Here is a 27,943-nt window from a genome sequence, read left to right as displayed (position 1 = left end):
ATTAGAGTGCACTCCAAGTTGGTCTGATGAAGGAAACAAAATCTATTCTGCACTCACACGTGCACATCTTCAGAGATACAAAAGAGGAAGAGAATGATGGGCTGAATGTGATTGCGTGTACTTTTGAAAATGCTCTGTACTTGTGTTATGAGCCTCTAGATTTGTATCATCTCATAAATGAGACCAATAGATTATATTTTTACTGTAATGGTGATATAACAACTCACCTAGCTCTAATATATGTGTGTGTTTGTTTGTGTCTTTCAGCCGTACTTACATGTCGGCCTGATGAGTTCCAATGTGGTGACGGCTCCTGTATCCATGGCACCAAACAGTGTAATAAAGTTCATGACTGTCCGGACTACAGCGATGAGGCTGGCTGTGTCAATGGTAAGTGCCAGATGAGTACAAGAAGGAAGGCAGCCATGCAACATGTAAACAACTCTAAATAAAATATGTCATCACTCAGATTATGCAGGTAGTCAAACACTGGCTTTTCATCTGAGCCTTAAAGTAAAATTCTGCAACCCCTACAAATGTAATCTCTGTTCGCATATAATCATCTTCATGAATTTTTAAAGTCGTTATACTTGATTTACTCTAAAAAATGGTCCAATTTCAACTTTGATACTTCTAGCAAGGTTCACAGGGGATATAGCAGAGAGTAGCACAGATGGCTGCATTTGGCTGCACTAGTTGATTCTGCCCCATGAGAAACTGTTTAAAGAACTAAATTTTGAATTGCTAAGTAAGAAAGACATGGAGGAATAGGAATGTAAGAGAAAACAATGCCAGAGTATTTAAAGAGTCTCAGGATGTTAATATTTTAAATCTCCTTTGATGCATACAAGAAGCATTTTTTTGTTTCATTTATTTATTATTTTACTTAAAACACTGCATATGGCAAACACAAGACTGACAAATACTGTAGCACACACATCTACTTAAGTTAAGTTGCTGTATGCATTAATAGACGCTGAATATCACCTCTGTTATAGCATGTGTCCACTCTTCTTCCATATTGAAATTTTTATTGCTTTCAGGTGAGCTGGGGTGTCTTTCAAGGGAGCTCCCCTGTCGTTCAGATCCTGTCATGAATAATTGTGTACAGAATCTGAACCTTTATTTTCTGTTGGCTCAGCTGTATAGTGAGTTACATTACATATGATATTCTGAGATTTTTTTTCTTGCCTAACATGCCTGCCACCTTGACTTTACATATTATGTCACATAGAGAAGCTCAATGTCGTCATCAACAGACTCTGTGACTGGCAGTGAACTTTATATTGAGCAGTTTCTGAAGTGCAGCTGTGAACCTGAAATTGATTTTTTACTCTTCACAGTTTCCAAAAAGGGCACAGTACAGTGCATGAGCATGCACCTGAACATGGGATACAATTTTTTTGTGAGTGGAAAAAAAAACAGAAAAAAATGAAAAACAGGCAAGCAGAAAGAGGGTGTCATGGACTGTGGAGCTGTTTTTGTGCATCTCTCAGTCACATTGAAAGTGACACAAAACAGTCACAGAACAGTGATGCTCATAGATGAATTAACTAAATGATCTGCTAAATTGTTTTCCCTTCCTCCGGCTTTGAGATGTTGCAGTCGCAAAAAAAACCCAGCAATTTTAGTTTGCAATTATTTCCAGTTCTCACAAAGGAGAGATCAAATCAAAGGAGTTGCAAGTTTTTCCAATCGCTACAACAGTCATTCATTTCAGAATCACTGCTGCAAGTCTAAAATCCAACCTTACATTCAATAAACCAACACCTTTGAACTGATATGGTCACAAACCATTACACCAATTTGCATCTTGGAGGGATTAAAGTTCATCTTAAAAAATACTAATTTGGCTCAACTCTGCATGATTTTTTAAGACACCAACTAAAGCTCCTAGACATTGAATATTTTTGGCTGAACAGGGATGTAGTACAGTAAGTAAAAGCAGAGAGTTTTACCTTGTTGTATGTTGTGTCTTCACCACAGTTACAAAGTGTGATGGACCTAGAAAGTTCCGCTGTAAGAATGGGGAGTGTATTGACAGCAGCAAGGTGTGTGACAACATAAAAGACTGCAAGGACTGGTCTGATGAACCCATGAAGGAGTGTGGTAAGATAATTTCTCTCCGTTTCTCTTCACACACAGGAACACCCACAAACCCAGATACTCATTAGTTCTTTCACCACCTCAGGCATACATGGATGTACATACATGCTAATGTGATAGCACTGATGCATGCATTAATTGCCGGGCATCATTACTTCACTACTTCTAACATGGGTGGCCACTCTTCCTAGTTAAAGGAGTTTCATTTGATCAATGCAGAGTAAATCAGGACATTTCTGAACTGCCTTGTTATGATCAAAGCACCGAGCAACTCTGCCCTGTAGTGTGATCTTAGCTAAGAAAACGTGACCGGACTATGTTACCCATAAGGAGCCACACAGATTATCCACACACCATAGATAATAACCACTTAGCGAGGTTCAGTCACGGATTTCACATCACACGCAAGGCAATCCAGCTGAAAACAGAGTCAGGCAGTTTAGAGAAACACACCTGTTAATAAAATCTATCAAGTAATGTGGCTCATGTAATTGCAATTGAAGTAGCTTGTGATGTATCAGTAAAATTTTACTCAAGTGCATGTACAAGAAGAAGTCTCTGAGATTACTCAAGGAAACTATGTTTCATGGCCTTTACTCTGAAAAGATAAGTGAGCGTGCTGCCCTCTCAGCTAGCTCTGATCTCGTGGCAGATGGATATAAGCTATAATGAGATCGCCCTGTAACTATATCATTAATGTTAAACATGGTTTTCTGTGTGTCTACAGGCAAACCTGCACCTCCTCTTTTTTTAGTTAGATCTGACAACTGTTATCATCCACAACCTAGAGAATATCATAGTTCCTGAACAAAGAAGAAAATGGGAATTTATGAATGACAAGTCAACAGGCAAAAGGAAAATGAAATCCTGCGCAGTGCAATTTACTGAACTCTCTTACGGTTGGGTTACACTATACAACCAAAAATATACTGCATTACATTATATCCATATATGATTGTTGAAGATGTAATTTCTAAACGATTGGCATTAATATCCTGCTGGAACAGCCTCCACTCTTTTGGAATCTGGCTGTTGTAATCTGGTTCCTTTTGGCCTCCAGAGCATTAAGGAGTCTGCGAGCAGCGATGTCTGGCAGTAAAGCCTGGCTTATAGTCAGCATTGCAGTTCATCCTAAAGGTCCAGGCCTGCCAAGTTTTCCACTGCAAACTTTGAATACAATTTCTTTGTGTTTGTGCTTTGTGCACAAGGGTTTTGTCATGGAAAGTAGACAAAGCTGGAATAGACTAAATTGTTTATGCTGTAACACTGAGATGTCTTTTAAAGGGAAACCCCACAGATTCCATACATAAAGATTAAGTTAACTAGTCATGGGGAGTACTACTCAGCCTGTGAACATAGTAACCCAGAGAAGGGTCAACTTGAAAATTTCATGTCTTGAAAACTCAAGACATGAAATTTGAAAGACTTTTAATAGGCAAGAGTGGTCAAATGAAAAGCACCACAGTATTAAAATACATTGTTAGAAGTGTAGTTTCCAGCATTTTTAGAGTTTGGTTCATACTGGGGACATCCATTTTGACCGTTTTTTGGCCAAATGAAACTGCAATCACCCAAACCACAGCTATAGAGATACAGACTTGATTGTCCACATACTTTCAGCCAATAGTGTAATCTTCAGCTGTCCTGCTAGATACAAATTCTTTCCCTTTCTTTTTTTACTAAAACTACACTGCAGAACTTGTCTCCCCCCTCTGCCAGTGCGAGTTATTACACAAACACTGTTTATGACCTTGCTGTCAATCTAGCATCAGAAACTTTTCTTGAACACTTCCTAGATTTTTCCACCATGGGCTCTGCCATAGTTCCAGTTGCTGCAGCCTGCTCTGTCTCCGTTTCAATGGTTGACCCCCTCGTCAGCTCTGGCAAAACCAATCGTTGCTGGTTGATCGAAAACACAGCGATTCCAGTGCAGCAGCATGGGAATGTCACCACAGACACCAGATTTAAAACTGTGGTGTGTGAACTCATTTGGCAAGGGCTTTAATGTAAAAAATGTTCATTTATATGTTAAAGTCCTGCACTCCAGCTTTAATATTATGTTGATACAGAGCTGATTTGTTGTTATCCGATAGAACACACCAGCTATGCTATAAATGTCAGCCTTAATATTAGTTAAATGTCATGCTAATTTCTCATAGTCTTTACTTCCCTTCTTTCTCTCCCTGCCAGTCTCTCGATTTCTATTCTTGCTCTCTCTCTCTGTCTTTCCCTCCCTCTCTCATAGTCTCACTGTCTCACAGCAGTACCTGTAGCCTTGAAGCTTAAATCTTTAATGTAAACCGGTAATGAAGTACCAGCTTTAGCTTTCTGCAGCGATCCCTCTCCACTCCCTGGAGGGTAGTTGAAAGACAAAAGGATAAATGGAGGCGCAGAAACAGATACAAAAAGGAAGGGACACAGAGGAAGGATGGCTGAGAGATAGTCCAATCTGTTCTGCTAAAAACAAAACAAGGAGGAAATGGAGAGAATGAGATGAGAGGGTGAAGGAGAGCATGTGCTTGTGCAACAATAGGCATCATAGTGGAGTGGCACCTGGTACACATGGCCAAGCTCCCTGTTGGAGAATGGATTGGTTCCAGGTGCGTTTGGCCAAGACTATGCCTGTTGGCCATGAGCACACACACAAGCAGCCCCACATAAATGTGCTGTACATACATACCCATATCCTTGTCTCTCTTTTTCTACCTCTTTTAAGTTCACTGTCCTTTCTTTTTGAATGGTAATTTGATGTGTGCAGACAGACTTGACAGGAAAAAATTATCTTAACTGGCAGGATGATTAAAATGAAGCACACACGCACACACTTATGACCGTGTGTGGTTTTTGTCTTTCTGTCGTTCTCTGTCTTTGTGTCTAATATAGGCTGAATTGTTCTGTCCAAAAGCCTGCTGGAGTTATTTCATCAATATTCAGCTCCTCTCTCCTTGCCTCCATCCCTCCTGTTCTGTCCCTGACCCTTCCTCCGTCTTTCCTCCTACCTCCCTTCTCTCTCTGTAGGCCTGAATGAGTGTGCAGATAACAATGGTGGCTGTTCCCACATCTGCCGGGACCGGAGAATTGGTTACGAGTGTGACTGTCCCTCTGGCTATAAACTTCTGGACAAAAAGACTTGTGGAGGTAAAGAAAAAAAAGTTATGTGACAAAACTACTGCCAAACCTAGATGAGCCTCTTTTGCCTTTGCTTTGGAGAGCTCTATGAGAGATCTGGATTTCACAGGGCTACTAACCATTTTCTTGGCTATATTCTGGTTAAAAAAACAGGTCGACATGACTTGACTTTCATTTAAGATTGCTGGCAGATCTGCGTTCATGATAGACACACACCTGGTGTGAGTAGTAAACTGCTGCAAAGTCTATTTTGTCTGTCTAGAGATGCTGCACAGAGTTGACAGGCAGAGCACTGCATGGCTATTCAATACATATATCAAATCTTGTAACTGTCTCTAAGACTACAGTAACTCATTTATAAAGTTTTCCTCCTAAATCAGTTAAATTAACAAGTTACAAAGCATAAATGAAATTGCCTGAAAATTATTTGTTTTACTTTGGACAGAGCCAGGGAAGCAGTTTCCCGTGGTTCATGTCTCAATGCTAAGCTTCACCAAACATCCTATATCCTGACATCAGTGAGATCAAATTGGTATTGAATGCATCAGGCAGTTGTCTTAGCTTTCTCTGGTTTAGGGTGTTCACGTTGGTTGGTTGGACAGGTGAAATATCTTGGGGACAGAATATTGATTCATATAAAGAACAGTCCAGTCTATTAAAACTACATTAAAACTGTTCAGCCATCCTCTCTTTGACTGACAAGTGGTATAGCATGGACTTGTTTTTTTTTCATAAACACTACTTCTAATGCACAGAAAACAAAATGATGGTCTAAATAAAATAAAGTATTGTTACAGCATTCACATTTCTCTATCCAAGAATTCATCGTTTTTAATGAAGCTGTTGTTCAGATAGACATAAATCCTGGAAACTCAATATGAAGAATCAGACACATTGAAGATTCTCTTTAGAAAGCTTGTTAACATATTAGATGCTAAACATGTATCTCTCCTATTTCTCATTCTTCAGACAATAATGGTTTTGTGTGTGTCTCCATGGTTTTGTTTTGATCTTTATTTTTTTAACATGTTTCTCTCCACAGACATAGATGAATGTGAGAATCCAGATGCCTGCAGTCAGATCTGCATCAACTACAAAGGAGATTATAAGTGTGAATGTTACGAAGGCTACGAGATGGACCCTGCCTCTAAGACCTGCAAGGCTGTGGGTGAGCTATTTATCCCCCACACACAGACACACCCACACCCATTTGTACAGGTAAAAACACACACTGTCATAGATGGATGTTCTCACCAAAATCGTCAAGATCTACTCTTATATACACACTTACTCTCCCATTCCAGTGCCCCTAACTACCAAGTCACATCAAACGTTATTTTCACTCTGTGGGACTCAGTGAAAGGAGAGGCTTGCTTTGTATGCAGGCCCTGAACAGCAATCTGTGCAAAGATAAATATTTGCCATCTTTTTCTGCAGCCCTCACTAATGAAAAGTTTGCAGCCAGCTGCCTCTGCTCTCCCTGGAGTGTCAAGGGAAGGATGCTGTGTGGGGAGGGGGCTTGCCCACTCACTATAGGACACAGGCAGGGTCTGTGCCCCTCATTGGCCTGGGTAAACACTCTGGGACAGTGGTATGAATGAAAATAAAATCTTGTCCTTAAGGCTGCGCCAGGCAAGATTGTCACAGGAACATGGTCTGCCTAAATCCTGAGAGGAGAATAGAACTGTAGCTTGTTAACTGCACCTACGACTGCCTTTTGAAAGGCTCAGTGTGAATTCTGGGTGTTTTTAATCAGTCTCCCCCATTCTCAGTCTGTTACAGCTGGCTTTACTGATAACGATGCTGTCTGTCAACAACCATTCAAACACCTGCACATTACGTTTCCTGCCACTACTGACAAATTAGAGCCTCTGATGTGTAGTGATGTTACGATAAAAGTGGATATACTGTAAATTTTACTTCTAACAGGGCTGAAAAGAATCCATAGAATCCTGCACAGTGATAATCACTTGTGCTCACTTCATTAATGATGTTTCTTTCTTCAGACTTTCATTGGGTAAGATTTATATGACCTAACAGTGCTGAAAGCTTGCTAGACTCTCAGTGCTGTTTAAAATGCACAACAGTGTATCCTTTTCATTTAAAAGAATCAAGGAGTACTTGCTGTACCTGTAGACCTAGAGGGGATTAGAGACTATAATCGGTGCGTTATCAGAGTTTTATCTCCACTATTAACTTCCACAGGAGACATAACCTCTTGCTATGGCAGTGTTAATGCCTTGCAACTACACCCTTACTGACAATAGGAATGGAACCTTCAACTGATTGAGTTACACAGCAAATTAACTTTTCTGCAGGAAAAGAGAGAGAAGGGAGAAGAGGGTTATTAGTGATTACCGCCATCGGTCTTAGGTTGGGTCATTATAGGGTGAACTGGTCTGATAATGAGAGATCTTAAAGCAGAAAACAGGCCTTCACTCTTGAGCTAAGTGGCATAAAAACCACCATTGATTGCTCCATGTCTCTCTCTGTGAATCTTTATTACTGTTGGGCAGAGCAAGCAGTCCTTGTCAGAGGATAGGGTATTTATTCGGAGGGGGAGATAGGCGAGCAGATGAGAAAGAAAGACGGATGGATGCATTGTATGAATTTCTCTGCTCATTGAAGTAATGCAGAGTTGTATCTGCACTGTTGATTGTGGCACGTCACGGCGTGCCAAAGGAGACAGAATAGACAGAAAATGTGAGAGGATTATTGTTTACATTGAGGTTTAGTTATTCAGAGTCACAAATAGAGACGGGACCATAAATATAGAGATGCCTGCTTCGTGAAGCTGAGGTAATGTGGACTTAATGAAGCTGCATTTGCCGGTGAACTCATTCCTAGACACACGCACACGTGTACGCCCAATCACGCACATCCACGCCCAAACACATCAGCAAGCATGTACACTTAAGATTCTTGTCACACAAATGCATGTGCAGTTATTTTGAGGAGTCATGTCAACATTCGTTCAGAGATACAATTCCCCTGTGACTGACTGGCAATGAGGAATGTTGAGTTCTGTGATGAGATGTGACACGTACCAAGTGCCAATATCATTTGCACATATTGAAGTTCAGGCTTTAAAACGCCAGGCTGTTTATTTGTGCTTCTGTCTTGGAGGCACATGGCAAAACACAATGTCATTATCAAGTTACCTGCAAAGACACATACAGATGGATTTTTTTTCTTCATGTCCCACTTTGCTGTTGTTACTGCAGTATGAGCCTATGCAGATGACAGTGAGAAATGTTACTGAAAGCTAAGTGAAAACCTCGGCCCTGTGTGTTCTCCAATGTACAATAAGTGCATTTCATCCTAATCCTAACACGTGGTTTCTGGCTCTGTAGATGAATTTCAGACTAATATGAAACTGTTACACTAGCAGTGCTAATTAAAAGTAAAATCCCAGGTTGGAGTCATAATGCGTTCCCCCTTCTAAGCTGGCATTTGTGTGCGTGAATATGCGTGCATGTGTGTGTGTGTTAGTCTGCTGCAGCGTCCATGAAGTCCCCTGAAAAAAGCCTTGCTCTACACTAATTGCATTCATTGTTTTTGAGTTTACACCTTTATGGGTGTGATGCCACTCACTGAGTTGTCGGCTTGAGTTATTATTGTTTGTGTGTAAGAGAGAGAGTGTGTGGGAGTGCTGTATGTATGAGACGGATAGAGAGAGAGGAAAGGTGGGGGTGTAAGAATAACAACCAATCCATACTGACAGGATTTTCTGAAGCATTTATTTAGCAGTTTCGTTATCCATCATACGTACAGTGAACCAGAGTTGATACAAAAACTGCATTTGATAGGGGAAAGACCAAGAGAGAGTAAGAGATGGATGGAAATATGAAAGCAAACGCTAAGGACAATATCACCTATCCCCCAGGATATACTTTTGTGTTGTTACTCCTCATTATTGTCATTATTTTATGCCATAACTGATGTAATAATCAGTCACTGAACATACAAACAATTACAAAAGTATCATGGCTGGAGAAAAATGTTTTGCCAGTGTCCACATTCATCTTCTTTTACCATTATAAAAGATGCTAAATGAAATAACTCAATTTTAATGCTGTCAAATGATGATGACTACCCTGCAGATTTGAAGTGTCACTTGTCATCACAACAAGCGGGGACAACCTTGGCTGTATCGAAATATATTTGAATACATGTAACATCCACAGGCAGACAATTAAAACTGCTCTTTCACGACAGCAGACAACTGAGCCCTTTTAGGTAGTCAAATAAAAGTTCACAGACAGGAGTGAGGATGAGGGCGAGGACTTTGTGATTTGACGGTGGGAATAGATTACAGGTACACACACAAACTGGTTGATAAAAGCAGGACACACCGAGAGAAGGAAATTTACAAACTGCCTTTGGACCAAAGTCTTTCTTTCTTTTTTTACTCCTGTTCCCTTCTCCTGTTTCTTGTTCTCTGTCTCTCATCTACAGTGTACTGCAGGCTTAACCACAGTGCCAAGAGCAGTTTGTGCCACACTTGACAGTTTGAGCACACACTTTTCAAAATGGGTTTAAAGTACTGGTCAGATTTTCCCCATTGTCAAAAGATTTTGCCATGGGACCCAAGATGTTGTGGAACGCTGTCAAACCTCATCTCAGAAGTTTTTCCTGTGGTTTTAGGCTTTTAATGGACCAGCCCACAACATTTCACTCTGCCTCCCTGTAGGAGTATTGGCAATGTTAATCCAGAATACAAATTTGCACTTATCTGTTTATCATCTGTGTCCTGTCTTTTATTCTTTCAATGGCTTATCAAGCTTTATAGTGGTCACAACTTTAAAATCCAGATGCACAAAAAGATACAAATATTTACACATTTATCAGGAAAAAATGCAGCAATGTTTCATGGAGACTCTGGTCTTCCACACAGAAATAATGAAGCATTATATAACTTGCTTTGACACAAAGAATGCTAGCAAGTAGGATGACTTTTTGGCATTTGACACAAGTTGTTGACAGAAAGTTCACTTCTGCTCCGTGCTGCAGCATCTATTCATTATCATATATCGTGGTCTATATGTCTTAACGAGCATGGCTGACCTATGTGTGTCTACTTCCAGACATAACATCATTATAATAACCTCATCCAGAGTAGGGCTATTCACACCAACTACAACTAAACATCCCGATCAGCCTGCAGAATTTCACTTTTTATTTCTGACCTTTCTGTCTGCCTGCATGTTGGATTTTTCCTCTTACTTTGCATATCTCCACAACATAACCATCTGCTTTGGTGCGAATGAAATCAATGCTCCTGCAGTGCCTGACGGCATTTCCCCTGCTCGTATTTATCTTTTCACCACATTATCTTAATTGGCTAACGGAGCAGAGCGGTTCTAAACTGGCAGTGCAGATTAAAATATATCTAGGGGACCTTGTTCTTGTTAAGAAAGCTGGCTGTTGCTCCACTGGGATCTATTGAGGAAAGATAATATTGCACTTTTTGATGACATCTCTAATGCCTTGGCCTGAGGAAAACAGTGACTCAGCTTTATTTATTTATTTATTTATTTATTTTTTGCCGTGAGGAGGACATATTGCTGCAACAACAGTGATGAGGAATAAGAGATGTCTTGAAAAAGTGAGTCAGGGGGACTGATGAAAGAGAAACTGGATCTATCTCTGTCATTATTATACTTTACATAACTCAAAATGCTCTTACTTTTTTTTTTTCATCCTGTCTCTCTTCACCACTCACCTGACTTTCCTCCCCTTGCTGTCACTTGATCTGATTTGATATCTTTTTCCTCTTTCTCCCTCTCTTTAATTACGTCCTTTTGCTGTTCATCTCTCAATGACACATTTGCTTGTGCCTGTCTCCTCTCTCTCTTTCTCAGCAGGTGAAATTGATGGTTACAAACCCAGTAGTCAGAGGAAAATGATTGGATCCAAACAGTAGTAGAAATGTAATATTTTCTCTCTGTGCAGTAGCCCATAGTAAACCGGGGCTGAGGAAACCTACTGAGGCATGGTTGGCTCTGTGCGAAAGTCTGAGTTTGTGTGTGTGTGTGTGTGTGTGTGTGTGTGTACGTCAGTGCAAATGTTGCCTAACTTTGTCTCTTTTTTTAAATGCTTTACATGGCGTTTCTGCTTTACTGGACAGTGGGGAGTGAAGAGCAACATGACAGATAAGAGAGAGAAGTGGAGATGAAGGAAAGGAACTAGAAAATGAGATGGATGGGTATCAGTGGGAATAAGAGGGGAAAGATAAAGAGGGAAGCAGGCAGACAGACAGACAGAAATCCAAAGCAAAACCAATTAAAGTGAAATTACAAGTACAGTGTGATTAATGATGGTTTAGGGGTAGATTTAATAGATTTCTTATTGGAGTCTATACACACAGACACACATTTTGTGTGTGAGGTGAAAGTATTTGGGTGTCTCTACAATCTGCAGCCATGCACACAAACTGAGATATTTTTTGTCTGTGTGTACTAAAGACGAATTTGACCTTGTCGACTGCATGGGAATTATTCAAATGCTTGAGTCATGCTCACCTTCAGCCTGCTGAAAAATGCGCCCCGGGTAAATAATGTGCCGGCAAACGTCACAGACCCTCTGCACCTGAGGAAGAGAACCCAGAAACACACTTTTGACACACTAAAAATAGAACAGTGTGTCACGTCTAGTTGTTGAGCTACTTTATTCACAAGCATGGTGTTATTTGTGATTCTAAGCAGCAGGACACGCACACACTCACACACACATTCAAAGACAATGCTTTTAAATGGATGTCCTTTTTAAGCCTTCTATGCTTTCAGTTTGGACCATGTCACATACTGCCTGTTACTTTGCTGCAGTGTATAATTGTGTGAATAATTCAATGACCAACATTATGTTGTGCCAAAAATGTGTGTGTGTGTGTGTGTGTGTGTGTGTGTAGAGAATATATTTTCCTTTTAAAAAGGTTTATTTGTATAATTTATTTATGCTCACATCATCAAAAATACATGCTTTTTGGACCTGAATAGTACAAATGCAAAACAAGACGTCAGTTAGCTTGCATTATGTTCCCTGTTGGGAATAAGAATCACCACTAACCATGGTATCTTAATAGACAACAGTATGTGTAGGTTGTTAATAGTACTGCTGAAATCACAGCGGAGAAAGACTTGAGCACACTGATGGAGCTGTTAATAGTGCAAACAGACAAATGTTTTGACACTTCTGTCTTCATCAGTGTCAAAATGGAGAAAACCAAGAGGGAAATACACATATAGCAAATCTAAAACAGACACATAAGTGTCATTGTATAGTTAGTTTAACAAGACTTCAGATTTATTGGATAATGAATCCATGTCATGTCAGCATCACTGTCAAATGGGAAGACTGATTCTGTGTTAAATGTTATTAGAAAAATTGCAGGACAAACCTTTTATACTCATATAAGGAGTAGAGTGGATTTCACTTCTGCAAAGATGCATTCATGCAGGTTCACCTTAATACAGGTTTGAGTTGGCACAATTTATGTGTCATTGTCAAGATCAGCAAATGTTTCCTTGTCTTGTGTACACTGTTACATTTATGATTGACAGTATTTTAAATGGACCATGTCTAGAGGAGAGCGTGTTGAGAATGATAAATGTCCTCCTTTGGGGTCATAATATCAGGTTAATGGCTGTCATGGGTCTCCACCTACTCCCTGAGCTTTGTGGCCTCCTTGTCCCATCTTGCCAATGTCAAGGAGTGTATAAATGACAGGAAAAATGTTCTCCAAGAGAAGTCCTTATACATTATTGTGACATTAATGTCTTTCTCGCTCCATCAGGAAAGAGTCCGTACCTGATGTTCACCAACCGCCATGAGATCCGTCGGATTGACCTGCTGAAGAGTGAATACACACAAGTTGTTCCCACATTGAAAAACGCTGTGGCTCTGGATGTGGACGTTTCCACCAACAAGATGTTCTGGTGTGATTTATATCATCAGAAAATATACAGGTATACACACACACACACACTCACACACTAAATGTACAGTACACATTTGTGTGATATGAGTAATGCCTATAAAACCCACAAATCGTACTGTACTGTAGTCAGGACTTTAGGAGTTTAGATAACCTCGTCCTCGTTCTTCAGCCATTCTGTCATTCTGTTTCACCATCCATCCATCTTCTCTCCATCAACCTGTCACACCTTCTGGTAGCGAGACAGACACACCTGGAGGCTGTATGTATGTGTGTGTGTGTGTGTGTGTGTGTGTGTGTGTCTCTGTGTGTCTAAGAGAGAGCGTGTGTGTCAGTCACACCTGGAGGGCTGTGTCATTAGTCTGACAGTAAAAGGTGAAGCTGTTTGTCCTTCACACACACACATGTGTGCACACGTACACATTCATGCAATTACACGTGTGATTTTATGTGTGTGTGTGTGTGCGCGTGCGTGCGCGTACGTGTGTCACGCTGATGGCTGGCAGGTAGTGGGAGGGGCCTTCTATCATCTCAGCTGAGCCATATGCTCCCTCTAATTTCACTGCCTCAATAATCACCGCCATTACTCATCTGCATACACACACATTTACACACACGCACATACACGCACTCCTACACAAACTCAGTGATACACTCAAGGGCTTGTGACAGAGAAAGGACAAGTGGACTCATTCGTCATGATAAACTCTACTTTCGAAGAAGCAAACAAACACATTCACAGTCACTTTAAATGGCTCGCAACAAGTGAAGCTCTATAGTTTAATATACTTTGGTTGTTCTTGGTTGTGTTGTCCTCCTTTCCATCCATTTAAAACAAATATTTTTATATGTCCAAGAGTATAAAAGTATACCTGTTGCATATCATGCTTATTGACATTTCTTTACCACAATTTGACAATAAACAAACCAGAGCTTAGTTGGCAGGACTGAGAATAGTGAAGTCATCTTTCTGCATAGCTCACCTGCCCTTTAAACTGCTGTTTCATCTCCACTTTAAATTGTTTCTTTTCTCAATGACATGAAGTTTCCTCATTGTTTCTAGACTTTTTTTTTCTTTTTTTCTTTTACCTCTTCATTACTTGGTTTCTCATATATAACATTTCAAGAGTGTTTGACAGCTTCCATTGTTTGCAGTTATTTCAAACAGCTGAATAGCTTGACTCTTATTGCTCCTGACATGATTGAGCACACCTCCTACACAGGCGTTTTACTCTCCAGTGAAGTAGTTTTCCCACTGATAAGGGTGCATTTTATCAAACAGAGATAGCAGTGCATTTAAAAGTGATTCCTCCTCATTGGCCCTCACAGTGACAGTGCGGTTTTCCAGGCTAATTCATAGTGATTAGCATGCTACGGGTCAATGACTTGTTAACTTCTCTCCATGATGGAGATGTCTGTTGCAAACAATAATACAGCCAATTAAAGATGCAATCTGCTCAGTGGTCTTGGACTCATCTGTCTCTGTCTTATTCCTCACTGCAGCCTATCTGCTATTCATCCCTCCAACCTGTTCATCCCAGTCTATGTAAATGTGTTTCACAAAAATAACTCTGTGTACTCTGGGATGTGTAAAAGAGTTTACTAGAATGGAAGTCATGACACAGTTAAGAACATACATGCTGTCACAGTGTGGCATCTTTAAGACTGAAGTTGTGTAAATTCAGATTTTTATCCCAGGGTTGTTTGTTATGATAAACCACTGCTGCACCAGTATCATGAGAGATTTCATCCACGTCCATTTTGCTCCCTCATTTTAATTTGCCCCCTGAGTGAGAGACAGGTGTTGGATCAGTGTTATAAACCCTGGGACACGAGAGAGCAGCCTTGGATTATCTATCACAAGGCAGCAGCAGGCTAACTTTTCCCCCCATTGATGGAGACGTCTGGAGTGGCAAACAGTAATTAACAATGCAATCTGCTTCCAAGCCTCTGACTTATCCACCTCTACCTCATCCCTCACTCCAAAAACCTCACCAGCCTCCTCTTTAGCTAAGCCACTCCTCAATTCCATGCCTCTTATTTTTGTTCCTGTACGCTTTGCTAACATGTAATGACGGGGCGTAAATTGGGACATTGTGTCTCTCAACCTTTCAACAAGGTTGTCTTGTATTGTCTTGTTTTATAGCCCTTATGGAGTGAAAACATTAATTTGCTATGTCTGAAGGTGTGTCACTAGTGAAGGAGTTTAGGGAGCAAGGGGGAAAGAGAAAAGCAAAAATAGAGACAGAGGAATGGGCAAAAAGTGAGTGGGAAGCTGGAAGAAAATGAAAGAAATTGAAAAGCACAAGAGGGACAGACACAGATAGGAAGAGTGACAAAAACACAGGGAGAGGCAGGTTGTTTTATAAGCTGCTGATAGAAAAAGACAGACTCATTCTTCCTGGGAAGTGCCATTTAGTGGGAGGAACAAGGTTGTCAGGTTTGGGTGCCCCTGACATAGCATTATCTAGGGAAAAGAATACCTGTTACCCATCACATCAAGCCATGGCGCATAGTACGCTCAAATCTTCCTTTCTCAAGAAAAGGGAACCAGAATAGACAGCAACAAATCTAGCAAGGGCAACTTTTGTAATAGATTAGTTGTCTGTCTCCCTTTTTCTGCCTGTTCCCAAATTATCTGTTTTTTTTTTATCACTTCCATGACACTGACTGAACCGCACCTTTCCTCTGCCATACACCAGTGCTTACATCAACAAGGCCAGTGACTCATCGCAGCAGGTGACGCTCATCGACTCGCTCCACTCCCCTGAGGGCCTGGCAGTCGACTGGGTCCATAAGAACATTTACTGGACCGACTCAGGCAACAAGAGCATCTCAGTTGCCACGGGAGATGGCAGGAAGAGGAAGGTGCTGATAGCCACTGAGCTGAGCGAGCCGCGGGCCATTGCAGTGGATCCACACCAAGGGTGAGAGGGAGAGGTTTAAGGGTGGAGTGGATTTAAGTGGATTTTGTGTTTAGTGAAAGGGCAGCAAAGGATGGACAGTATAAGAGCAGGAAGGAAGGAGTGGCAGGGCGGTTGAACAAACCTGGGACCATCATTGTCCTTTTCTGAATAGGGTGAAAGGCATGAAATTGTGTCTAAAAGTAAGTAGAAATATTTTTACTATAGCAAAACTATTTGTAGTGGTGCAACCATCTGTTAGATGAAACAGCTTAACAATCATTTGCAGATACGAAGTGACTCTTCTGTTGCTCTATCTGCCTCTTTCTCTTTGTCTTGGATGTCTTGAGCTCCCCAAAGGGCTCTTTTCACAACTCTACAAAGCTAGACTAGCATGAAATACATGCAAATGAAGCCAGTCTTTCACAGGTTTCTCATGGCCACACAAACACACACACACACACACACAGATATGTGCACACATTTAAAAGTGGTCTAAGTTTACAGCACCTGCTGTTTTGCACAGTTTCCTTTAGTGTCTTCAAGGCCTGCCTCAGAAGTAAATTTGATTTGATTGATTTGATTGATTTTGGGGAGAAAATGAGACAGGGAGTCAAACAGGGGAGGTTGTGTGACACATGGAAATCTATTCCCTGCTCCCGGAAAGGGACTCCTCTTAACACCACTGAATTAGTCCTGTCCATGTCTAACTTGTTGGTACATGTTCCCACAGGTTTATGTACTGGTCAGACTGGGGAGGTCAGGCCAAAATTGAGAAGGCTGGGATGAACGGAGTGGACCGACAAGTTTTGGTGTCCGAACACATCGAGTGGCCCAATGGAATCACCCTGGGTAAGGAAAATGAAACGCTCACTAAATAGGGCAGAGAAAATTACACGCTGATACAGCAATGAGAATATCACTCCACATTGAGCTCAGTTTAAAAACAAAAGTTATCATGCTGATATTGCTTTTGGAGAGAGAGGAAAAAAACTAAATTCACAAGAAAAGAGACAATACCGACAAAAAGAGGGAGAGAAGCAAAGAGAGACAAACTGCAAGAGTTGGGAGAAGAAAACAGTCTAGGGGTGTGCAACCCCTGAGTAGCTCTTATTGTTATAGCTCAGTTTGTGTCTGGCTCTCATCAATCAAGCCAGCGAACACGGGCCTCCGAATTAATAAGCCAGACGCTATGTGCCGTCGATACCTCCCATCATCCCTTTCAACTCCCTCTGCGGCACCAGCCAATTTCCCTCCACTGCCCTTGCCTGAGGAGAAAGAGAGGCACACAGTTGCCACACTCGGTGGAATTGAGGTGTCGCTGCATCTGTATGAAAACAAATTATTTTTTAGAGTAAGGAGAATGAGAGAGTTGGCCAGAGTCGTGCTATAATTCTGTGGGAGGAGGGGTGGATTATTTTCCCTCAGACATTGATTTTATATAGAACAGAGAACAGAGCAGGTGATTGTCTGAGTCAGGAGAGGTGAAGTTGTGAATGAAAATTTCTCTATGATTTCTCAGTTTCTCTTTGGCATGATATTAAATCAGTTTCCTCAGCTGTTTTGCCTATAGCATGTGCTCAAATGCCTGCTGTTAAAGAATATTGTATGAAAATATATTAAGGAAATTCTGTATTGTAAAAAATTTAGTCAGTCAAAAATGTACAGGAAGATATTTTCACTGATTTTGGAAACCAAATAAACATCTACACCAATGACGACATAGCTAATTTCTAGTTTTAAAGGCGTTACACCTTTACATATGTAAGTGTTTCTTAGAACTATAACTATAAGGGCAAAGTCATTCTAGGATTATTTCCTTTGCTGTCAATACAATGCAATCTGCATTTTCAAGCTAACCACCACTCTACTCTGTGGCCCGTAGCAAAGGCACAGAAGTGGAGTCATAATGTAAACAGCACTGGGGACCAATACAAGTAGAGAGAATTGTAAAACATTGACTTTACCCTTTAAAATAAGTCCAGCAAGACTAATCAATTTGCTCAAGGGCACATACATTTTTCCCAGCAAAGAAGTCAACCGGCAATATTACAATCACATCTGTGTTTTCTCAGTGCAGGGTCTCAGCCGTCATGTCAAAGAAGATTGATGGTGTAGCTACTGGGCCATTACATTCATATACCTCTCACCCTAGGCCTTTTCTCTCTGAATGACCTCTCGCTCTCTCTCTCTTTCTCTCTCCCTCTCCCTCTCCCTCCAATTGTCTCACTCTCCTTCCTTCCTTTTCTTTTCCTTCTTGTTTTTGTCTCTCCCATCTTCTCTCCCATCTTCACAGACTTGTCCAACAGGCGTCTTTACTGGGTGGACTCCAAGCTGCACCTTCTGTCCAGTGTGGATCTGAATGGAGACAACCGCAAAGTGCTGCTGTCCTCCCATCACCACCTGGGACACCCATTTGCCCTCACCGTGTTTGAGGTATGGGAGGGTTGAGATTAAAATACAGCCACAGTGCGAGTGTAACGAAAGGTATTGGAGAGCTTTGGTCTCTCAGTAAGGTGGTCATTTGTTTATATAAGCAGTACCATACCATTACTTACACTTGTTCTTTAGTGTTGTCCATTTTCCATAGCATACCAGATGTTTTTAGATTGGTTTTCTATGTTATGGGCAGTCATTGCTTTTAGTTCATAGCAACATGATATGGTAGACAAGTCACAAAGACTCAGATTGGTTAAACATAGTTTATATTTTTCATCAGATACATTATCATCATGTGGTGATCAGTTAAGATAAGAGTTTGTTTTGAAAGCCTGTTTTTGTTGAGGCCATCGTTCCTGTCCAGATTGAAGACTGAACTGTTAAAAATGCATCCAAAATCCCCCTTGCTTGGCTAGACAGCAAGTACCTTAAATCAAGAGAATAATCAAAATTAAAAAAGAAATAAATAATACAGCCAGCTTTGGCAGGAGAATAAAATTAATTTCAACCTGCTTGCTTTAACAGCTTAAATGAAGCTGAGCACAATACTTAAAAAGAAAACGAGTGAATAATAACCTTGAAACACAGTATAGATATATTTTATTTATTTTCCCGTTCTGGAACTTGGCATGGATTTTGTGGTAGGTCTCTACCTAAAAGGCAAAGAAGATGCTAATGTCCTTATTTGACCTCCAAAAGATTTTGTAGATATACACAGAAAAATAGGTTTGTCCTCACTTCTCTCTGCCGTGTGGGACGCTCTCATATCCTGTTTGTTGATTCCCATCTTGGTTGTGTGTTTCTAGGTTTTCAGTGAGCCAAATTTAGGCATTGGACATGGGTTTTTGCTGTTGGCAGCAGGAATTAATACATGTTGTAAGTTCTTGATAAATATTACATGTCATTTAGGATCATCTGTGGTGTTGCTTGTTACTCTATGAAACACATTCAGGTATTTTCAGGGTATACTTGGGAGTGGGTGGTCAGAGGTGTGTGCAGAGATAGGTCAGCAGAGGAACATAGACTGACTAAGAGATTGACTGAGAAGAGATGAAAGATGGAGATGTTTTAAAAGCATAGTAGCAGGGTAAACCCAGAGAAGGAATGATCTTTTCGAGGCCTAGTGAGTGTAGAGTCACAGTAGAGTACAGCAATCGATGAAACTAATTTGGGTGTATTTATTGAGGCAGGAGTAAGTCAGTCTGTTAGAGGCCATCAAGTATAGATGGTGTGGAAGGTGGAAAAGGGAGCCAGAGAACCAGGGGAGAGCGAGGAGGACGAGGAGGAGAGAGAGGGAAGCGAAATGTGATCAGCTGCACACACTGTGATGATGAGAGGCAAAGGGAAGAGGGGGACATCCATCATGTCCAACTGAGTGTGTGTGTGTGTGTGTGTGTGTGTGTGTGTGTGTGTGTGTGTGTAAAAGAGATGAATAAAACCAATGTTTCAGGCAGCAGTGAAAGTTCATCCCTGGAGATTAATAGCCCTCAGCTCTTCTGGTCTTTGTTCTGTTCTGGAAATGATACAGAACAAATTAAAAATCCTTTAGTAGTGCAGCAGCAGGTTGTTCCTGGTCTCAGCAGACTGATAATGGGAAGTTTGTTTCTTCGGAGTCGCCTGGGACGAGTTGTGAACTGAAACGCTGAACTTTTTTCTGGTCGTTCTGCAGACTTTGTGTAATATCTGGTAAATTAGCTTCAAGGGAGCATTTTTGCCTCAGGTTATTGGTCAGTGTTAAACTGCTTACAAGGCATAGTCAGCCCAGCTGTAGAACATGCCATGCCATGCCAGCTTTAATACATTTAAGAGAAAATGTGTTATTTTTGATGAGATTTGATTATATGCCACAAGAAAGATAAGGTTTATTGAGTTGTTGATTTTTTTCTTCATTGTAAACCCGGGTTGTCAGGCATATTTGCGCTGCTGCATGGGACGAATCTGACCAGAGCAGCAGTAATTATTCGATCAGTTGATAAGTTGGGCAACTATTTTGGAAATTGGTTAATTGTTTTTGTGGTTTTCCAAGCAAAAACGTCAATGTGAGACAAAAATCTCACATTCAGTCACATTTCATCATACATGAGTATAAAATCCCCACTTTTAAACATTACTTACCCATGCATATAAACAAGCAAATGTGTGTTTTAAAGTGTGGTTTATGGCCCAGACAGCACTTCATATTTCTGAGTGATTCCCAGTGAGTGTTAAAGTCATTCCACTTCAACATATCATCAGTAAACTTCACATCAGCACTGATGTGCTAATGTTTTTTAACACTGCAGAGGAAAGACTCAGGGTTCCTCTATCAAAGTCTGAACACGCCACCACCAAACACACATGAAAAGACACACGCATACAAACCCTTCCAGTCAGTGTCCACCCCCCACCAAGACACCAAGCCCTGAGGAAATGTAGATTGCAGAGGCACGCAGAGAGCAATGTTTTCTCTTTCTCTAGCTTTAGTATCATTGTATTACTTTTTATCCCCTCTTTGTTTGACTGGAGGGGATAGAAGAGGAGATGAGATGCGTTTGGGAGGAAGAAGCAGAGTGGGGGATGGTGATTGAAAGAAATAAAATACGGGCAGGAAGAAAGAAAATAATGGTGTTAGAGCTCGTGTTTGTCCATTTGCCATGAACTCGGCACCACCGAAGGACTTAAACAGGTTTTAAAAGCCCTTGATCCACACATTTCCAACAAAATGTGATCATATTCACCTTGAGTCGAGCGAGATTCTATAGCACTCAGCGTCCAGAAAAACACCAATTGACATTATAAAGAAATATTGGCAGCAAGAGCTGGTCGGTGTAAACACATTCTTCAAAACAGTAAACACATTCTTCATTAGTCACACAGGGATCAATTAAATGAGAGATAAAGTGAAAATTCGTAGATTCTTGAGTATGTGTGACCAACCACACCCACAGTCCAGAAAAGACGTCTAATCAGCTAAACTGAAAACACCTGTGTGGGTGTACGATGCATGTGTAAAGGCTTTAATACTCTTTTGCAGTTTAGCAGAGATTAACCAAAAATGTCTCCTAACATTATTTTGATTCCTACACAGATTTAACACCAAGCCCACATTAATATTTTATGACTTGGATTGATACAACAAAGAATGCAAAAAAATCAAAGACTTCAAAAGTTGAGTGGGTTGGTTTTGTTTGAGCTTTCATTTGTAGTTTTCTGGCATGACATGTAAGTAGGCAGGAGGCACCAGAAGCTCATCAGGCAGATACGTCAGTCAAAAGGCCCCAGCATTTGTTCTTTTGGGACAGAATCATGACAAAATCATCAAGGGCTGCTCTTCCCTTGACCTTAAAAACACTTCATATCCATTTAGATGTACTCTCATCCCTTTGACAACTGCAGACAGACAGCTCTGAAGTGATGCTAATGCCATGTGTTCGGGAGAGCTTGTGTGTGTGTGCATGCTTATAAGTTCCTCAGCACATGAAAGATTCACCTTGATCCTACAGTGAAGAGCATCGACCTGCTCAAGGTCTGCGTTGCCTTTTGAAGTGTCAAGGTGGGAAAAAGCGACAGATGCAGAGGCTGACAGAGGAGAAAGAGAAAAACAGAGGGAGACACTGACAGGGAGACTGAGAGAGACATCCACAGAGAAAGAAAGGCAAAGGGAGAGATGGGATGATAGATTTGAGCACTGTTTTATCAACATGGTTGATATTTGTTCATTGTTTCAGCACTACTGTCATGTGAGTAAAGGTTATCTGGATCTGAGATGGGGGGGAGATGGAGTGATAGAGAGCTCAGTGAAAGATGTAAAAGGGAGAGGGTGAGAGAAAAGGTTAAGTCCACTGACAACCCACCACAAAAGGAGAGCATGGATTTCAACTATGACTGAGCCACACACAGAGATGCAAATATTTATACACACAGGCAAGTCTGTGGTTGGACCCCTACAGATCCTTGACCTTTGAAGGACACCATACAACAATATCAGACTAATGAAAAAATACATATGGGAGAGTCCATGACTTACTGTAGCCTCCCTGTCTGATTTCTCTGTCTCACCTCCTGAATTGTCTCTTCTTTCTTTTTCTTTAACCTTTCTATGATAGCAGTGCCTCAGTGTTTTCCCTTGCTATCATTTTCTGTGTTTTTCTTAATTGATGTGTGTCTGCGTAGAAGAAGCAGGCTGCAGTTGCCGTGGAAACGATGTGCCATATCCTGTTATCCTGTAGTATCACTAAAGAGAACTGTGGAGAGGTGTTAGAGAGAGAGATGGAGAGTAATCGAGAAAGAGGCAAAAGTGAAAGATCCCGCTGGTCTGAGCCTGCAGTGTTTATCCCTTTATTTCCCAGTGAATAGAAGCAGCTAATGGAGGAACAAGGCATTTTAACTAAAGGGACTTTTACAATAGGGAGAATCTACCAGGCAGACAGCCATCATGTATGTCAGATGGCTGCTAGATTAATTTAAATTTGGTAATTTCAGTTAGTACACTTACAGCTAGTACATTGCGTACACAGTATACTCACTTGCAGAGTGTGTGAATCTCCTTTGTTTGAAGTTTGAAGTTTGAAAATAAGTTTGTAGTCCCTCCCCTTTTGTTATTTAGCCAAGATAGTGACCATTGAGGGTGAGAGGTGTGCATCATTTTACACTCAACTTTTTGACCATTTTGAGTGCACTGTCCTGGTACTTATAGTGCACTGTATGTTTCCATACTTGTCAGTGTGCATTTATGCACTTACAAACTCAAAATAGTGAGTGTGAGTGTGGAAGTACATGAGATGAGACACATCAGTTGTATGCCCAGCCAAATGTGTCACTATTTCTTAATTTGGTACTGAGCATAAACACAAGTTGTTTTAAGCTTTTACAACAAACTAGGGCTGATGTATTTCTGAAGCCCACTGTTATTGTGGTAAACACTTTTTTGCTTGTTTATTCAAGTGCACTTAGAAGGCAAGTTATTCTGACTCTAGTATAAACCATCTCCAAAAGATGCCAAACTTCTTTTGTCTCATTACGTTTGTTAGATAGCAATTATAATTAAGATGGCTAATAATAAAAATAGCAGAGAATGCCGCCTCCACTGTATGACTGTTACTTTATCACAGTTTTGTTTTAATCAATAAAATCTTAATCATTTCACTATCTTTAATTACTATTGAGGTTTCTCATAATGCAAGGAGGGGTACAACATTTTGACAAAACATATTGCCAGAGGTATTATTTGCTCAGCATTAATTGATTGTCAGCATTGAGTGCTGGATGCTAAAAGTATCAGAGGATACAGCACACTCCCCCATTACAGTATAACTTGTTCAGTTTGTTTAAACATCGCCTTGATTAAAAAGCAATGCTTTTAACCTTCCTTCAATAAATGTTTTAAATGGAGCCCTCAAGCCAGTCAGTTCTCATATGCCCTCAATTAAAAAGTGAATTAAAGTTACCCCAGGCATAAAACAACTCCTAAACTCCTGTCAAGTAAATTGTAAATCCACAAACTTAAATATACTCAAATTTTCTCACTGAAGAAACTGATGAGTATTTGGACTTCACATCCTACAGGCATGTTTTCACACAGACAGTAAGATCCCCCATTACAAACAAAACTTTAAACAGCCATTGCTAGGATGCGCATATACAGTTTCTCTGCAACAAACTGCAGAACATGTTTTAAATGGTGTCCTTTGATCACCAAAAAATCTTGCAGAATCCCCCAGTGCAATTTCCTTGGACAGTTACTATTTTTTACTGTAATGAATTATTCTAAATAAATGTTCTGCTGTTGTATGCAGATGATGTTAAATGTTCACTTGGGATGTAGTAGCATTTTGAAGTTCAGGAGTACATGAGTTTGATTTACAACAAATACATGACTAGACATGGAGAAACAAACTTTCATTCAGTGTAACATAAACAAAACAGTTTTGTGTTTAGCCACAAATATGATTATGAACAATTTCTGCAACAAAGTCAAGCTGCTTGGTAAAACTCTAAATGATGAAATTTCTCAGTGTGAGGGTTCAGCAACTAGCATGTACAGTATGTTTTCTTTTTTTAAACAGTCTTGTTCTCTTTTCATGCAGGATCGCATATATTGGACAGACTTGGAGGATGAAGCGATTTACAGCGCCAACCGACTGACGGGACACGATGTGGCAAAGGTTGCAGAGCACCTCAACAATCCGCTAGACTTAGTGGTATTTCATGAACAGAGGCAGCCAAAGGGTAAGACATGAGGAAAAAATGCTGAGAAACACAGCAACTAATGATACTGGATGGGCATTTTTGATGCTTTTTTTTATTGGTGGTTCAGTTTGCTAACAAAACCTTGAATCATCCAGGTGTAGACCAAAGGATATACTTAGTAAAACTGTCTGAAACAGTAAACAAATAACCTAATGTGTGTGATTATATTGATGGGTGTGCTGGGCATGTCAAATGATGTGTTTATCATATTTCCCAGGATGGATGCATTCCCAGGTGTACATGTGTGCCAGTTAGGATCTCCGTGTATGTGTGTGCACTTCAGTGTGTTTGACAGTGGGTTCTAGCAATTTGTTTGTGTGAGTCTGTTTTCATGCTTTGTTTTCTCCCCTCACTCAGAGCTCAAAGCAGTCCTGTCTGAGCACCAGTAGGGAGCTAATTGCATTCTTTCATTAATAAATCAAGAGTTCTGCTCAAAGAGATATCACGGAATTAAGCATGTTTTCTCCAAAATGCCACCAAAGGCAAGACATAAAACAACCAGGCCTAACTAGACTAAATGAAGACATACTGAATGAACTCTAGGTACTAGTATGATCGATAAGTGAAATACTTAATAAATGACTGAAGCCAGGTCAAGGTCAACCTCTTCTCATCTGTTTCTGTCACGGTTTTATCCTTGCTTTTCATAAGATTTTTAGTCTGCCAGTGAATACAGTGCATGTATCTCAACAAAATCCCAAAGGGGAAGATTATCACTAATGGTTGGTTGCCACAATACATCTTCACACATTCAAATATGGCTCAAGTATCTTCTGATACCCCATTCAACATTCTTCATTTTTTGACACACTTCCTAAAAAGCAGCCTCTCTTCCCATCCACTCTTTGTTGTGCCTATTTTTTTTTTTTTTTAATCCATCCAGTTGTGCTTTGAAGCCCAGATTCCATGTTTTAGTTCTTTTTCTAGACCTACAGGAGGCAGTGCAGAGGGAGAAGAGGGGACACCAGAGCTGTAGCAACTTCAGAAAAACACAATTTTCCAAATGTTTTTATCTCAATCCTTCTCCTGTCTTCAGCTTTCTTTACCTTTACATCCTTCCTTCTCATCTTATCCAGTTTCTTTTGGCGTTGCCTTTTCTCTCTCTTTCTGTTCTTTGACTTTTCTCCACTGTTCTCCATTCCTCTTCCCACTCTGCCCCTATCCTCCCCCACCCTAGAATTTAAATGTATCATCATAGTGTGTCATGGCATTTCAAAGACCTTCTTAATATGGAAAGCATGTATAGAGTATATTTGGAGCTTCTGCTGAGAATTTCATTTAGATAGTCGTTCATATTGCTGTACTGTGGTTGTTATGCTGAGATACTGTACTGAAGCACACATATATTCCCAGCTTATTAAAATCTCAGTGTGTGTAGTGAGTGATGTTGCTTCTTCCCCTGATGGCTGATGATTCCTCTGATGTGCTACTTTCTAAAACTACATACCAAGTCAGGAGGCAGAATCGACCGCGACCTGACCTAATTCTGGTGCTTCCCCACATGACAAGAGTAGCAATAGTTTTTCATTACTCTGAGTCTTGGCTTTGGAAACATGATGTAAATTTTTCATTTCAGTGTAGAGATTAAAAAAAAGAAAGTTTAGACAACCTTATCTTAACCTAACCATATCTTCATCGAACACTAAAACTGTCATCATCTTTTTTTTTTTTTTTTTTTTGCTTTTCTGTATGGTGCACAATAAATTTGAATAGGTAGTACAAGTATTTTTGCTGATATATTTCTGACTTTAATCCTGTGCTGAAAATGTGAAATGAAATGTGCTCACAGTAACCTTTGTACATGTGCTTAGAGTTTTCTTTATGGTTTTCTTAACTACTTTGATGCTTTTGATGCTGACCAGGACCCAAAACTGAGGCTCCGTCTTCAGCTCTTAATATCCTTTTCCTCTCTAATTGTTCTGGTTTTTAGAGCATATAAACCCTTTTGCACATCAGCCTGGCACTAACATAAGATTTCAGTTTGTTGCACACATTTGGAAAAAGCACTAAATGTTTATAAAGGTCAATACTGAAGGTTTATAAATTATGGTTTTCAGTGGAGGTACAAGGCTGTGGAACTGGAAAGTGAAAGATTCATTTCATTTATCTGTAAGGAACCACTTTCAAAAATCATGTTTCCCCACAGCCTTGTAATCCTCTTCTGTTTCTGCTTGTGTCGTTCTAGCCCCTGACACCTGTAACATGGGCAGTCTACCCAATGGTGGCTGCGAGTACCTCTGTCTGAAGGCCCCTCAGATCACAGACCACTCCCCCAAGTACACCTGTGCCTGTCCTGATGGCATGGAATTGGGACCAGACATGAGGCGCTGCGCTATAGGTAAGTCGGTCACACTGTGAACTAATAAATCACACAGTCCGGGAGCACACCTAATTAAAGGAATTTGCTGAGAAGTGTCTACATCGCTGTAATCACACTGACATGATGGAGTGCCAGGTCATAAGGATATTAAACTGGACTGTAGCTCCACTCTCTCAACACTGCTAAAAGGAGTACCACCTCAAAATTAAGTATTTATACACATCTATAAATAAATTTTCCACTTTAAACTATTCAGATATGATGTAGGTTCCTCTCTCACCACAGCTGTACCAGACCAGTTCATTTCTTTATAGGTTTCAGCATCAGAGTTGTTGCTTCCCATACTGGTATTCCTGTGTGAGCCTACACTGAATCCTTTTAAAACTGTTGGTAAAATATGTACAGTAAATGCCCGATGTATTAGATACAGAAATAAGAATATAATATAATAATAATAATAAAATTGCATATGCATTATTAAAGCTTTTATCCAAAGCCATGAGTCACCAGTATTAAACCTAAACAATGAAATTTGTATCTCTTTATCTTATTGTATCAATAAGATGAAGAGATACAAATAATGGACTCAAGAGCCAGTTCCTTCAGGGAATCTGATACCTGTGTTTACAGTAACACTATCTTGGGAAGTGGGTCAGGGATTCTCCCAGCTTGCACATGTTCACAGCCCACCTCCATTATTTCTCTGACCTTATTTCTCCGCACAGCCTGGTCCCCACTTTCAATACAGTCACCACATTTGTTAAGTTGTTATCCTTAATACACCTGCTCTGTTTTGCACCTCATCGTTGAACAGGTGAGGGAAAATGGAGCTGACACAGAGAAAAGAGAGGTGATGTATGTAGGCCACCGTTCAGAGAATCC

General features: G+C 40.4%; 1 protein-coding gene across 4 annotated transcripts in view; it reads left to right on the top strand.

Annotated features, from left to right (window-relative positions):
* Positions 1–27,943, top strand: part of lrp8 (low density lipoprotein receptor-related protein 8, apolipoprotein e receptor) — a 158,891-nt gene that overhangs the window by 114,364 nt on the left and 16,584 nt on the right. For all 4 annotated transcript variants that reach the window (XM_018690820.2, XM_018690818.2, XM_018690819.2 and 1 more), the window contains exons 6-15: positions 268–390; positions 1,987–2,109; positions 5,125–5,244; positions 6,278–6,403; positions 13,031–13,202; positions 15,874–16,098; positions 16,808–16,926; positions 18,371–18,510; positions 24,579–24,720; positions 26,927–27,079. In XM_018690820.2, the coding sequence (XP_018546336.1) occupies positions 268–390; positions 1,987–2,109; positions 5,125–5,244; positions 6,278–6,403; positions 13,031–13,202; positions 15,874–16,098; positions 16,808–16,926; positions 18,371–18,510; positions 24,579–24,720; positions 26,927–27,079 (1,443 nt within the window). The remainder of the gene's footprint in view (positions 1–267; positions 391–1,986; positions 2,110–5,124; positions 5,245–6,277; positions 6,404–13,030; positions 13,203–15,873; positions 16,099–16,807; positions 16,927–18,370; positions 18,511–24,578; positions 24,721–26,926; positions 27,080–27,943) is intronic.

The sequence above is a fragment of the Lates calcarifer genome, linkage group LG17 (genome assembly GCF_001640805.2).
Source record: "Lates calcarifer isolate ASB-BC8 linkage group LG17, TLL_Latcal_v3, whole genome shotgun sequence".
Lineage (NCBI taxonomy): Eukaryota > Metazoa > Chordata > Actinopteri > Centropomidae > Lates > Lates calcarifer.
This window is presented reverse-complemented; position numbering and strand designations above follow the sequence as displayed.